Source organism: Euwallacea similis, unplaced genomic scaffold, assembly GCF_039881205.1.
Source record: "Euwallacea similis isolate ESF13 unplaced genomic scaffold, ESF131.1 scaffold_45, whole genome shotgun sequence".
NCBI lineage: Eukaryota > Metazoa > Arthropoda > Insecta > Coleoptera > Curculionidae > Euwallacea > Euwallacea similis.
Genome location: NW_027098670.1, coordinates 352,392 through 366,749, shown reverse-complemented (window position 1 = coordinate 366,749; position 14,358 = coordinate 352,392). Strand labels below are relative to the sequence as shown.

At 47.4% G+C, this 14,358-nt stretch overlaps 1 protein-coding gene across 1 annotated transcript; it reads right to left on the bottom strand.

The window, feature by feature from the left end:
• Positions 1 to 715: 715 nt before the first annotated feature.
• Positions 716 to 2,797, bottom strand: LOC136418914 (golgin subfamily A member 6-like protein 25). Its single transcript, XM_066405124.1, has one exon. The coding sequence runs from the start codon at positions 2,795 to 2,797 to the stop codon at positions 716 to 718; it is 2,082 nt and encodes a 693-aa protein (XP_066261221.1).
• Between the last annotated feature and the right edge of the window lie 11,561 nt (positions 2,798 to 14,358).

The following is a 14,358-nucleotide window of genomic DNA, read 5'->3' as shown; positions in this document are numbered from 1 at the left end:
CCGTATTCACTTTCCATCTATAACTGCATTCCATTTTATTATATTTCTCCTTCTCTCTACCTCCTATTTTAAAACTAATAGTGCAGTGATCACTTAAATTTTCGATCTCATCTTCCACATGCCATTCCGTTATTTTTTCCGCCACCTTCCGCGTTGCTAATGTGAAATCTATTATTGACTGTCCCTTTGGCCCCCTGAATGTTGATTTCCCCCCTTCGTTTAACACCACCAACTCATTTTCCGCTATAAAGTCTTCCAATACTCTCCCTCTCTCGTTTAAATTTTTTGATCCAATTGCTGGTGTCTTGGCATTCAGATCCCCTGCTATAATATATCCCTTTTTCTTAAGTTTCTTTACCAATCCATCCAGGCTTCTCATGAATGTTTCAAATTCCTCCACCCTCCTATTAGGAGAGAAGTAGCACGATATGACCACCATGTCCTTTAACTCCGCTGACACAAACCCCTCCCCCTGGATTATAGACTTCACTAACAACATATTTTGTATATATAAATAGGTATCACATCTTTTATCACAGTTATAGTTTCTTTCTATCACATACTTTTCATTTGGTTCTTGTCCTATCACAATATCTATCTTTTCTTCTTCCACATATTTATCCATCAGTTCTTGTGCTGCTCTACTTTTGTTCATGTTAAGCTGTGCTATTTTTAATTCTATTTTACCCTCCATTTTGCTTTATATATATTTATCTTATTCTATCTCTTTCCCTCTACTATTTTCCTTTTTCTTTTCCATTTCTTGTTTCGTCACCTCTTCTTCATGTTCTTCATATTCTTCTTTTTTCTCTCTCATCTTACTATTTTTTCTCATCCTTTCTCTTTCTATTCTTTTGGTATTTGCGAGGGCTACCCTGTATAAGGGGCATTTGCCCGAGCCTGCTATGTGGCCCTCCTTTTTACAAGAGAAGCATTTTTCGTCCCCTTTACACTCTTTATGTATATGTCCACCTTCCCCACATCTAAAGCACACTTTTTCTTTTCTTTCCACTTTACATTGTTCTATTTTATGATCATATAGTCCGCATCCATAACATCTCTCCACCATCACGTGTTTTTCCACCACGCATTTTACTAATCCTATTCTGATCTCACCACATGTTACCAGTTTATTTGCTTCTTTTTCTTGCATACTTACTGTCACCGCTTTTGTACCGTAAGCATTTGGCCTGATTTCCCCTATTTTTATTTCCCCCTCATCTTCTTCCCCCGTTCCTAATAGATTTATTATTGCCTTCTGTATCTCCTCCTTTGTCACCGACACCTCCAGGCCTCTAATGTGAACAGCACATTTTTTCGTATATTCCCCACTTTCTTTTACTTTCAGGCTAGTCCCTTTCTGCACCTCTTTTCTTATCATTTCTAATGCTCTATTATTCTTTTCCAGTGTTATTAATAAATTACCTTCCCTTGTTTTCCTTATTTCCCTGATTGCTTCTTTTTCCGGTACGTTTATCAGTTTTTCTTTTATTTTCTTCATCGTTCCTTCATATTCTTCTTCTTTACTACTCACTATTAGTGCATAAGTCTTATCAAACCTTCCTTTTTGCTTATTTTCTGTTTCTTTTCTTTTCTCTTTTGTTGTATATATAGTTACTTTATTTTTACCCCCTCTAAATCTCACTTCTGTCATTTTCGCCATTTTTTCAGCTGTCATGCTCTCTAAATGGTGTAACGCTACCTCTTCATCCCATTCTAAATCTTCTCTAATTTTTCCCAGATACTTCCACACCTCCTCATCTGAGTGTTCACATTTAATTTTGATAATTTTTTGCACTGGTTTATTTTCCTGTATCCCCGTTCTTCTTTTTATTGTTTGTTCTATAACTTCATAGTCTTCCTCAAACTCTAATATCTCCGGGAATCTTTTTTTGTATAGAAGTTGTATACTTTTTTCCATCTTCAAATCGTTTGGCTCTATCCATACTACTTTTACTGTTTTGGCTTTCGTTTCCAGTGGATTACCCTCCTTTATTTCCGTGCATTGAAACAGATCCCTCTTCCATCTTTTACATTCTACTTTTCTAAACTCTTCCACATTTCTAATTTCGCCCAGCTCTTCTATTTCTGTCTCTCTTTCTTGTATTTCTATTTCATCTTCAAAGCTCTCTGTTTGGGTACCAATGCTGGCAGTTTCTTTTATTTTTTTGATGTCCCCCAATTCTTCATCTCTTACGTTTAGAAACATTACATTTTGCATTTCCGTCGTCATAATTCCGCTTGTAATACAATTCAAGTTTTCAGCTATTTCCTTAATTTCTTTTTTAGTATTTTGATTTTCCCTTGCCACTTTTCTTAAATGTTTTACTTCTTTTTCCATTCTTGCTAGTAGTTTTCTTAATTTCCTTTTTAGTTTTTTATCTGGCGATCCTCCCATTCTTTCTGTGTCATTATCTTCTACCCTTTTTCTTTTGACTGATTTATGTTCTTCGTCATCCCATGTCAAGTCTAGAAAAGTTATGTTTTTTTGTGTTTCTCTCGCTGGTGTCTTGCCGGGAGTATAATACTCCGATGGCGACACAACCATTGATAGTTTCTTTAGTTTTTGCGTTTTTGTAGGCGTTCTCTCTTTATTTTCCTGTTTCTCGCTGCTCTCCTGTGTTTTCTTTGTTCCAGTAGCCGTAGCCAGCGTCCCGGCCTGGTTCCCTGCCTGGGACGCTGAGAGGATGCTTGCTAACGGTCGGGGGGGGCCCTCTCGCTCACCCACCTCGCCGACCGGCACTAAGGTTTCCCTCCTTTGCGCCGTAACCGATTTTTCTTCCGTTCGTTCCATCATCTTAAAGTATTGTGGTTTTTATTCGGCGCCACCTTCCTAGACCGATTGCGTTCACCTCCGCTAAAAGCTCGGTCCGCCTTCCCCCACCCCCCTTTGCTAGTTTTGGTCCGCCCCGACTATTTGATTTCATCGGTACCATCCATATCTGGAAAGCATTCCCCTATCCGCCACCCGGGGAGGCGCCCGATGGGGGACTAGCAACCCCACACGAGAACCTGAACTAACCTGAACTAACCTGAACTAACCTGAACTAACCTGAACTAACCTTTTTTTTTTTTTTTTTTGTATAGGGAAGGAAAACCTTCATAGGTACCCGGCCTGATGGTCTGGCGACCGGGTTATGTGGGATTCACCCCCCTGAAGGGAGGGCGCCTACCCACTAAAAACCTCCCCTCTTCACCCTTGATCCCCCCCGGAACCGCCCCCCGGCATTACTTCAGGGGGGGGTGGAATTTTTCCCTTTTCTCCTCATTTCAATCACCCGTCTCATTATTTATACATATATTCCTTCATTTGTTCATTCTATTAATCCATCAATTTACAAAAAAAAATTAAAATTTCAAAAAACACCAGTTTTGTGATAATTTTTTTTTCTGATGCTGCATTTTAAAAGAAATTGCTCTAATATGGCAACGCAGCAATCAATTTAAAAAATGTTTAATGCATTTTTCTTCTAAATTAAGGCTTCATCAAATGGCGTAAAAAAACTATGGGCTGTTATTTAAAAAACTATAACTTTGTGCTGCACACAGCGAAAACTGAACACCCTGTATAAACAAAAATATTATTAAATCGTGCAGCTTTTCAATATAAACGAGTACAGTAATAAACGTTTTATATTGACATTTATACAAAGACACCAGGAACCGAGGCCGGAGTAATGATGGCGAACCCTGTATGGAAAGGACGAGTTCGAACTCTTTTCGAACAGATCACAAACCTCTTGAAGTAATATTTAGATCAAAGTGGCGACCACGTGCACGCATTGAGAGAGGGGTGCTTCGCCTTCAATCTTTTAGGCACAAAATTATTTTTCGGCCTAGAAAAGTCGGTATTGCCGATTCTTTGTCGCCAGATCGTGCCAGATCGGTCCACTTCCTTTTGGAAATCAAAGTCATGTACATCAAATAATAGAATATGCTACTTTTCGACAGCTGTAACTCTAAAGGAAATCTGAGAAAATTTGGAAAATGACCAAGAGATCCAAAAGTTGATAACTGGCATTAACGCGAATATATGGATATGAATCGATTAAATACTGTCGAACGTTCCGAGAGGAATTTTGTAAGTGCGAAGGAACCCTCTTAAGCGGCACAAAAATAGTTATTGCTAAAAAATGGAGGAAACGAACTTTGGCGGCGGCGGCTCATGAAAGGCATCCGCGAATCGTAGCCACGAAAAGTAGATCAAGAACGAAAGTTTAGTGGCCCAGGATCGATGAGAATGCCGTAAAGAAGGTAAAATCATAAAAGGGTTACACATTAGAATCTACTCCTGTTTCATCAAATCCCATGAAAAGAAGGTCGATGCCAAGTAGTCCCTGGATAGATGTAGCGGTAGACTTTATGGGGCTGTTACCAAATGGCGTTTATCTTTATGTCATAGTTGATTTCTACAGTCCATACAAAGAGGTAAAAGTTATGTGCACTATTACCGCTGATAATACTATAAAGATACTAAAAGAAATCTTTCCAAGGCTTGGATTGTCTATATCTATCACGTGTGATAATGGCAAACAATTTACAAGACGGAAGTTGAGAGAATATTTTTTGAACAAAATGAAATTAAAATTGATCACGCGGTTCAAATCAAGACTCAGTTTACTTGTCTGAGCAATTTTTGAAAATTTAACCTTTAGAGTGCTTTTCGGAGTCTTAAAGAAAACTCTGTTTTGGAAACTTTTTGCGTGGTGAAATTTTTTTAATATGATTGTAATAATCTTGCAGAGTGGATTTTTTTAAGGTATGCTCCGAAAATTTGATCAAAATCGAAACACAAATAAGGGAGTTACAGCCTTTTTAATCTGGCCAAAAAGTGACGATTTTCAAACAAAATGATGAAATCGGATCATTTTTGGCTATTTTAAAAGGCTGTAACTGCCTTATTTGTAATTCGATTTAAATCAAATTTTCAGGGCATACTTAGAAAAATCCACTCTACAAGATTATTACAATCATATTAAAAAATTTCGACCACGCAAAAAGTTTCCAAAACAGAGTTTTCTTTAAGTCCCCGAAAGGCGTCTAAAAATTAAATTTTCAAAAATTGCTTTAACAAGTAAACTGAGTTTTGATTTAAATTTTTATCGTGCTAAATTTTAACAAAATCAAGTTTCTACAGGTTTTTTGTATTTCTTAAATACGGGCTCGTACTTTTCCTCTCCCACTTTCAATACTAACTTGTCAGGAATAAGTGGATATGATTCCCATAAAAATCCTATGAATCTAATTTCAAAACTGGTTAAGAACGAAACGTCTAACTGGCATATCTCGTCAATGTCAAACTGAGGATGAGCCGATGAGCAAACCTTTTCATAGAATGTTTCAAAATTCTTTTCAAAGGTGGTCAAGGATAACTTCCACTCACAAAATTGTTTGATGTTTTGTTCGGCAAAGAGTAGAAATCTTCTTGTTCTCCAACTATGGGTTCCCCTTAATTTCTTATTATCCAACATATTCAAAAAACTTCGTAATTCAAGAAGTTTTAGGTGTTTAATATTTTCCCAATTAGAAATCATCTAAAAGATACCAACGACAATTTACATTGATTCACAGCAATTAAAGTGACGTTAACTTACTAGTTCGGTTCTCATTGTCATGACCGCAATTTCGATATCTTTTTTATGGATTTCTAAATTTTTCTTTTCAAGCTCAGTCTCGAGCCTGGTTTTAGCCTCTATGAGCTCTGTATTTTTCTTTTCAAGCTCAGTCTCGAACCTGGATGTAGCCTGTATGAGCTCAGTCTCGAGCCTGGATGTAGCCTGTATGAGCTCAGTCTCGAGCCTGGATGTAGCCTGTATGAGCTCTGTATTTTTCTTTTCAAGCTCAGTCTCGAACCTGGATGTAGCCTGTATGAGCTCAGTCTCGAGCCTGGATGTAGCCTGTATGAGCTCTGTATTTTTCTTTTCAAGCTCAGTCTCGAGCCTGGATGTAGCCAGTTCCAATGACATTGTTATAACTTTTTTGTCTATTTCACGTATGGGAAGCTCTTCTACAAGTGCCTCCAAACCAGACCCCGCACGTACCCCTCTAACCTACTGAGAAAGGCCTCAAATTGTGCCCTCCCCTTGTTCGGCGAGAAATACGCCGAAATCAGCGTAAGCCATCCCAGCTCCACCGCCACAAACCCCCGCCCCCTATGAATTGACTTCACCTCCACATGGTTGGCTAGCCATATGAAGGCGTCGTCGCACCGATCCCGGATTTCATTTCCCGCCGCTTTGTTCGGCTCTTGCCCCAGGACTACGTCGATACCCCCTTCCTCGATCGTCCGGGACAGTAGGTCGGTCGCCAACCGTTTCCTGTCCAGGTTGATCTGGAGGCACCTGAGTTCGCTGACCCACGAAGCCATGACCTCATTCGTATCCACACTCTCTCACTCACTCACTCACTCACTCACATCAACACAGTCACACACCCACGTTACACACTCACCTAGGAATCCTCCTCGGTCGCCGCCTCGTCGGTCTCCATCTCCTCTTCTTCCCGCGGAGGAGTTGGTGTCCGGCTGCCCCTCTCCTTTTCTCGATCCCTCTCTCCGTCCCCGCCCCGGGGTGGGGAAGTAGAGTGATCGCCCATTTCCCTTGTTGTTTCCTTCACCGCAGGTGGGGGGGGCTTGTGCTTTTTACGCCCTCTTATTGGGCCCCTGTCTCCGCCCTGAGGCGGGGAATGGGAACGGTCTTTACCCCCACTTTCTCGGCTCCCCTCCCCTCCCCTGGGCGGGGAGGTGGGCTGTGCCCCTACTTGTTCGTATCCCTTCCCCTCCTCTCCATCCTGAGATGAAGAGGCGGGGCGGACGCCCTTTCCCCTCCTTTTTTGCAAAGGGGCGGACTCTTTGTTGTTCCCGGTCCCAACCGCAGGGGGGGCTCCGGCTGCCGGCCGTTTGGCCGGTGCCTTCGCTGTTTTCTCGACCCTCTCCCCGCAGCTCGGCCCACCCGCACTGTGTCCTTCCGCCTCGCAGAGGGGGCAGAACCTGGAGTTTTTGCACTCCGCGGCTCTGTGCCCCTCCTTGGCGGATCGGGCGCACAGTCGGGTGCGGTCCGCCCCTTTACATTTCATCGCGCGGTGCCCCACCCCCCAACAGCGGAAGCATCACCCGGAATCCCCCATCTCCCGCAGCCGACACCGTGAGATGCCGACTCCAATGTCCGAGATCTCCCGAACTCTGCCCGCCGCTTCCTCCCCATAAACCCTGATGATGGCGGTTTGGCAACCGCCGAAGCTTCCGCGTAGGCCGACCAGTTTTATCCGGTCTGCGCCCAGCTTGGCCGCGGCAGCTACCGCCCCTACCACCTCTTCCCCTGACGCGATGGCGTCCAAGCCCGTCACCCGGAAGGTGGCGGTCCTGGACCCAGCCCCTGTTCGGACCCTCCCCGCCCCCAGCCCTTGGCCAAGGATGGAGCGGATCTCCTCACCCCCCTTTTCCCCCCCTTTCGGCAGCACCAGAAGGATTTCTCCTTTTTTGGTCTCCCTGACGCTGCCGATTTTCATCTTCGTTTGGCTCTGCGCCACCAACTGTCTCACCTTTTTGGGGGTGTCGCAGTAGGTGGTGCCAGCCTCGCGCGAAACAAAAACAACTTCATCGTCCCTCCTGCCTCCGCCCCTTGGGGCGGGCGCAGGCGTGACTGCTCCCCCCGAATTAACCCCCATGTAAAGGAGGACCTTTAGGCCGTCATCCCGATCTAGGGCCGCGATCTCTATGATCCGCCTCATGTCCCAAGGGCTCGCCCCCGGGATCATCGGGATGACCACCCTTGTCCTCCCCTCCCCCCTCATTGTCTCGAGAAGTGCCCGGACGACTCCGAGCACCTCCCGAGAGGCTGTGCTATTCAGTTTCCCTAGGAACACATACCGCTCCCTATTTTCGGTCGCCCCCCCCCTGCGCAGGCTACACGTCTGGCGCAGGAAGGGTACGCCCTCCCCCTCTGTGTCTTCCAGCTCCCCCAGCTCTGGAAAGAGTTTTAACACCCGCTCCCTGAGGGGGCTGGAATCCTCTCCCATCACGACACCAAGGTCCGCCCCGTAGCCGTGCTGTAGCGGGTCCCCGTGGAGGACCTCGGTGACGCGGTACATCCCCTCTCCCCACTTCTCTCCCAGTGCTTCCCCCAGCCTGTCCTCTTGTACAAGCCGGGTAATTTGGCGTCGCTGCTCGTCCGCCTTTAATTTCTCCTCGGATTCGGTCTGACACCCGACCGAGACCGAGGAGACCCGAGTTTCTCCCCCCGGCTGTCCGTCCGTCTGTGTCTCTATGTCGTACGTCAGTCTGTCCACTTGTTCGAAGCGGTGCTCGTCAAGCCATTTCTTAACGACGTTCCGCCCGAATACGTCCGTCTGTTTGCGTAATCTCTGCGCGATTTCTTTGATGTCGCGCTGAGTATTTCGCTCTATCTTCTTTTCGAGCTCGGCGACAAGCCTCACCGTCTGACCCATGGCCTCGGCGATGATGAATGCCTCCGAGCTCTCCTTCTTCTTGTATGCCCCTTCTCCTGAGAGAAGGGACGTGTCACTCGTCTTACGTTTTGTCCCGGTCGTCACCTCCTCTTCCTTCTCACGCACGAAAAAATAGCCCATGGAGGGGTCCGAAGGACGCCGCTCCGTGAACAACCCACGCGCGCGTATTGAGCGGGTTTGCCCCCCCCCAGAATCCGTGGGGGCAGCACCGGCCACCGGGGCTCTCACCCGGTCGGAGCCGGTGACGGGATTATCACCCGCCTGGGGTAGTATATTTTCTACCTCGCTCTTCATGTTTGTTTTTGTATCTCTCTTTGTCCGGTCCCTCTCCCAGGACCCGTCCGGCACGGTGGTACCCACCGGCATGGCTCCTGGGGTCGCAGGGACCCTCAAGCCCCCCCACCTCGACAAGGTGGAGACACCACGGGGGGGAACCTGAACTAACCTGAACTAACCTGAACTAACCTTTTTTTTTAAATTTTTTTATTTATTTTTTTTTTTATAGAGGTTTAGGGCAAAAAATGCATTTATGCATCCCAGGTCGTGATGGTCCGTTGTTGTGTGACCTGGGTATGTGGGACTCGGCGTGCGCATGCGCAATACCCACTAAAAAAAACCCTTTGTTTTCCTCTCTTCACCCTTGATCCCCCCGGAACCGCCTCTCGGTATTACTTCAGGGGGGGTGGTATCTACTTAGGCTTCGCCCCCTCTAGGAGGCGGCGCGGCCTTTCTTCTTCTTCTGTCCTCCTCCTTCGCCCTTGCGAGTGCCCTTCTGAATTCCTCACACACTCCTGATCCCGTTCTATGTTTGTTACTTCCACAGCTGACGCATTTTTCATCGTTACAACATTCCTTCTTCCCATGTCCCTTCTCCCCACACTGGTAACAGTTTCCTCTCCTATCCTCCCCCTCACAATTTCTCTCATCATGATCAAATCCCCAACATCTTGAGCATCTCCCCACTTTCACCTTCTCCTCCAACCCACAAATTGAAAACCCCACCCTAAGGCGTGGTTCCCTTATTAATTCCCTTCCCCACTTCTCCTCCATCACCACTGTTACTGCCAGAGTATCCCCTCGGCTCCCTCTCATGTTTCCCACCGTAATTTCTCCCTCTTCTATCCCTTGTATCTTATCCATTATTTCCCTCCGTACCTCCTCTCTGGTTGTTGTAACATCCATCCCCCTCACGAATATCACTATCCGTTTGTTCTTGGTCCCACCATCCTGACATTGGTCACCATCTCTTCTTGTACCCTCTTTTTCACTTCTTTGGCGGTTCCCTCTTGTCTCCCCAATTGCACTAAGATCTTTCTGTGGCGGAGACAGCAGCACTGTAATGGATTACTTACTCTACAGCTATGGATTCCGGGAACATGCACCGACGAGTGACACTCACTCGAGCGACACTGGATAGGTGACAGTACCCGGAAGTGTAGAAAGGGTTGGTTACCTTTAAAAGGAGCAACAGCCCTGTGGAAGCTCTCTTCTTCCTCAGACTCTTGATCCGACCTTCGTGCTATACACGTCGCTGCTGAACGCTTACTATTCTGATTGATTTAGTCAGTTATCTTTATTATTTCAATATATTTATTTTCGTTATAAAATAAGTGAACGATCCTGTGTCGTGTGTTTTGATCGCCCTAGCCACTCCTAGACAGCCGATCTGAAAACCCCACGTAGACAACCAGGACATTTCCTTCCCTTGTCGTCCTCAGCCCTCTTACTTCCTCTTTTGCCCCACATTTTTCAATTGTTTTCTTTATCCTGTCCACTGTATTTTCTATCTCTTCTCCCGGTTTTCTATTCAAGATCAGAGCATATGTATTCTTGTTTTTGTTTTCTTGTTTTCCGTTGTTTGTTTTATTTTTTGCATAAATTGTAACGTTTGTGCTTGTTCCGTGATAAATGCTTTCCACAATTTTCCTAAACCTCTCTATCGACACTTCTTCCAGCTCGTGCATTTCTACCCATTCATCCTTTTCCGTTTCCTCCTTTAATTCTCTAATCCTTTCAAACAGTTCCTTCTCAGTCCCGTCGTACCTTATTTTAACCACCTTTCTCAAAACTGGCTTAACCCCCCCTTTAGTCCTTATTCTGTTCTCCTGTTCTATGACCCCCATATTTTCTTCTATTTCTGCAAGCTCTGGGTATTTTTCATTAAATTTTTCTTGTATGTTATTATTCCCGTTGTTTTCTTTTGGTCCTGTTATTAAAACTTTTGTTCTATGATTTTTTATTTCCAGAGGATTTCCTTGTTTTATTTCGGTGTTTTTGTATTCCTTTTCTTCCCACTTCTCATCTATCTGTCCCAAAAATCCCTCATAACTGTTTACCCTTTCTATCTCTCCCGTTTGTGTCCCGATTTCTCTGTATTTCTGTTTTTCTATTTGTGACTTTTCTGTTTGTATATCTATGTCTATTGTCATTATTTCTGTTTTTTCGTATTTGTTCTGTTCCAAGAATTCATTTACTATTTTTAAGTTCATATTGTTTACCTGTTTTTCTAATTTGCATATTAATTCTTTTATTTCCCTTTTAGTGTTTTTCTCTATGTATGTCCTTAAGTTTCCCACCATCCCTGTCATTGCCTTAATCGCTTCCGTCAGCACAAAAACCTCTGGTCGCTCCCTCTTTTTATAAATTTCCCCTTGTTCCACTCCTTCCTCCCTCTTCCTTTTTTTGTCCGACTCGCTGAGTGTCCTACTCTTTTCCTGCATCCTCCCCTTAAACCTATCCACATGCCCTTCCATTTTGTCCTTTTCTTTCCTTTCCGTTCAACCCATTCCTTCATCCCATACAAACTCCAGCGAGTACCTCCTGTCCCTCATCCTCTCACTACTACGCCCAGAGTGCACTTGGCCCCCCCCAGAATCCGTGGGGCCAGCACCGGCCACCGGGGCTTCCACCCGGTCGGAACCGGTGGCGGGACTATCACCCGCCTGGGGTACAGTGTTTTCCGTTTCACTCATTCCCATTCCTTGTCCTTGTGTCCCTCTTTGTCCGGTCCCTCTCCCAGGACCCGTCCGGCACGGTTGCACCCACCGGCATGGCTCCTGGGGTCGCAGGGACCCTCAAGCCCTCCCACCACGTCAAGGTGGAGACACCTCGGGAGGGAACCTGAACTAACCTGAACTAACCTGAACTAACCTTTTTTTTTTTTTTTTTTTTTGCGAGGAGGAGGGAATCTTCTTAAGACACCCGACTTGGTCCACAGCCGGGTAGTGTGGGATTCGACCGACCATTACGTCGACCGCCTACCCACTAAACCCACCTCCCCTCTTCTGCCCTGGGACCGCCTCACGGCATTTCATCAGGGCTTCCTTGGTCTTCTTGACTAGGTGCGAACACGCACCCCACTTTTCTTCCTCTCGTTCTCCCTTGCAATCTTGGCCTTCAGGATTTTTTCCGTCAGGCCCACAAATGCTTCCCATTTTCTCTCACTATCCACCAATTCATTTCCTATCTTGTTTCGGTCCAGGTCGAGTCCGCTCTCCCTGGCCTCCACTCGATAGCCCTCCCATTCTGGACATTCCCAGAGCGTATGCTCCGGAGTGTCCTCATTCGCATCGCAGAACCAGCAACGCGCACTCCTCTCCACCCCGATGCGCTTCAGATACTTACCAAACACACCGTGCCCGGTAAATACCTGTGACAGCGCATACCCGCTCTTACTCCACTCGCACTCGCACCAGATCCGGATCCGGGGTATGAAGGTTTTTATCCAGCCCTCATACTTCACCCAGTCCTTCTCCCATTCTCTCATCGCCCATTCATTCGCCTCGCTCCTACCCTCACCTTCACTCAGCATACTTCTCTCTAGCACTCTTATCCGCACCGGAGGTATCTTGGCCAAAGCTAACACCGCCTCTGTTGGTGCCGTTCTGTAGGCACTGGCCACCCGGAGCGCGAGCAAACGATTTGCCCTCTCCAGGATGGCCACGTACTTGCCTCACGTCATCTCCGTCTTCCAGACAGGAGCTGCGTACAGCAGAACCGACGATGCCGCCATCACCATCAACCTCCGTCTTTCATACCCCAATCCTCCGACTCTAGGCAAAATGCCTTCGAGCTTCCCAATCACTCTAGATACCTTTTCGGCGGTCCGGCGAGCATGCTCTCCGAAGCGAGCATTTCTGCTGAACCACACTCCCAGGTACTTCAAGCATTCTTTCGTCTCGTACGAGACGTCGTCCACTCTCAGACTCATACTCCTTATTTTCCTTCGCCCGGCCAGGAGAACCATCTCGGTTTTTTCCGTGGCCATGCTAAGTCCCATTCGTTCGAACGTGTCGGCGACCAGTTCCATGGCCTGCCTAGTCCGCGTCTCTAGGGTTTCCCCGTCCCCGGCCGTGACCACCAACGCCAAGTCGTCCGCGTAAGCCACCGGAGTGACTCCACGCGGGTACCCGGCCGTCAGTATCCCGTCGTAGTAGAGGTTCCACAAGACGGGGCCCAGCACAGACCCCTGAGGCACCCCACACGACAACTCTCGGACCCCCCCGTCTGGCAACACCAAAACCCGAGCATGCAGGTACGACTGAACTACGTTCAAGAGGTACCCGCTCACCTGGGACCTCCTCAAAACATTCATGATGAGGTCCCACGGTGCACTATTGAAAGCGTTCTTCACATTTATCGTTACCATGACGCAGAAGCCCGCATGCGTGTAACTTTTCCTCCTGATCCCCTCCACGACCTGCATGACAGACCGCATGGCGTCCAGGGTGCTCCTGCCCTTAACGAACCCATACTGCCGATCATCAATCATCCCATACCTCGTCGCTTCTTCCAGCAATCTGGTCTTGACCACCTTTTCCGCCACTTTCCCGAGTCCGTCCACTAGGCATATGGGCCGGTACGTGGCCTCCGCACCCGGGTCACGCTTCGGTTTCTCCACCAGCACGAGTCGAGTCCTCTTCCAAACCTTAGGGTACTCGCCCGAGGTCAAGATGCGATTCACGCAACCCACCATACCCTGGGGCACTGCCCCAAGATACAGCTTCAAGACCTCGTTCGGTATTCCGTCCAGTCCCGGAGCCTTGCGGCTCTTGAGTTCCCCGACCGCCCGGCGGATCTCCTCCGCCGTAACCCGAGGCACGTCATCCGGCACTACCCGCACCTTTTCCCACATTACCCGCGGCTTCACCGGGAACAGCGTGTCCACCTGCCTGTGCATTTCTGCCGTGAGCAGGGGACCACTTCTCAGTCGGCCAAGTTTCCCGGCCACAATCTTGTAACCGAGTCCCCAGACGTCCGTTTCCAGCTCCGCACACACACGATTCCACTCATCTCTCTTGGCCTTCCTTACGGACGCCTTGAGAGCTTTCTTTTCCCTTTTATACATGTCGGCTGCCTCGATCTCGACCGTTTCGGATCTAGACCGGTGCCGCCCCCTTCCTCTCTCTCTCGTCCACTTCCTTCTTGCTCTCACACATGCTTTCCGCCTTTCGGCGACCTCTTCATTCCACCAGTACACCTCTCGTTTCGCATTCCCACTCTCACGTTTCCTTAAACACTGGTCACAGGCTTCACTTATCTCCCGAACTATTCCTTCGGGAGTTTCCACTTCGCCCAGACCGTCATTCACCATCACGTACTGGCTCAATCGCCCTAACCCCTTCTCGTTCACCTTCCATCCTACCTTCTTCTCCCTACTGTCCATGCCAACAGGTACTGTTCCCCCTCGCGCCAAGCGATAGGAGATGTACCTGTGGCCACTTCCACTCTCCAATCACGCACGCAATCATGCACAGTCGTACCTGCCATGGTCACGTCAATCAGCGACCTGCCGTTTCGGTTCCCGAACGTCCACTCGCCCCCGGTGTTGATGGGGACGAGTTCCACGGCCTCCAGGAACTCTTCCAGGACCCGCCCGTAGGCATTCGTCAC

Coding starts and splice junctions, on each gene's coding strand:
- LOC136418914 (XM_066405124.1), bottom strand. CDS start 2,797: ATGATGGAACGAACGGAAGAAAAATCGGTTACGGCGCAAAGGAGGGAA.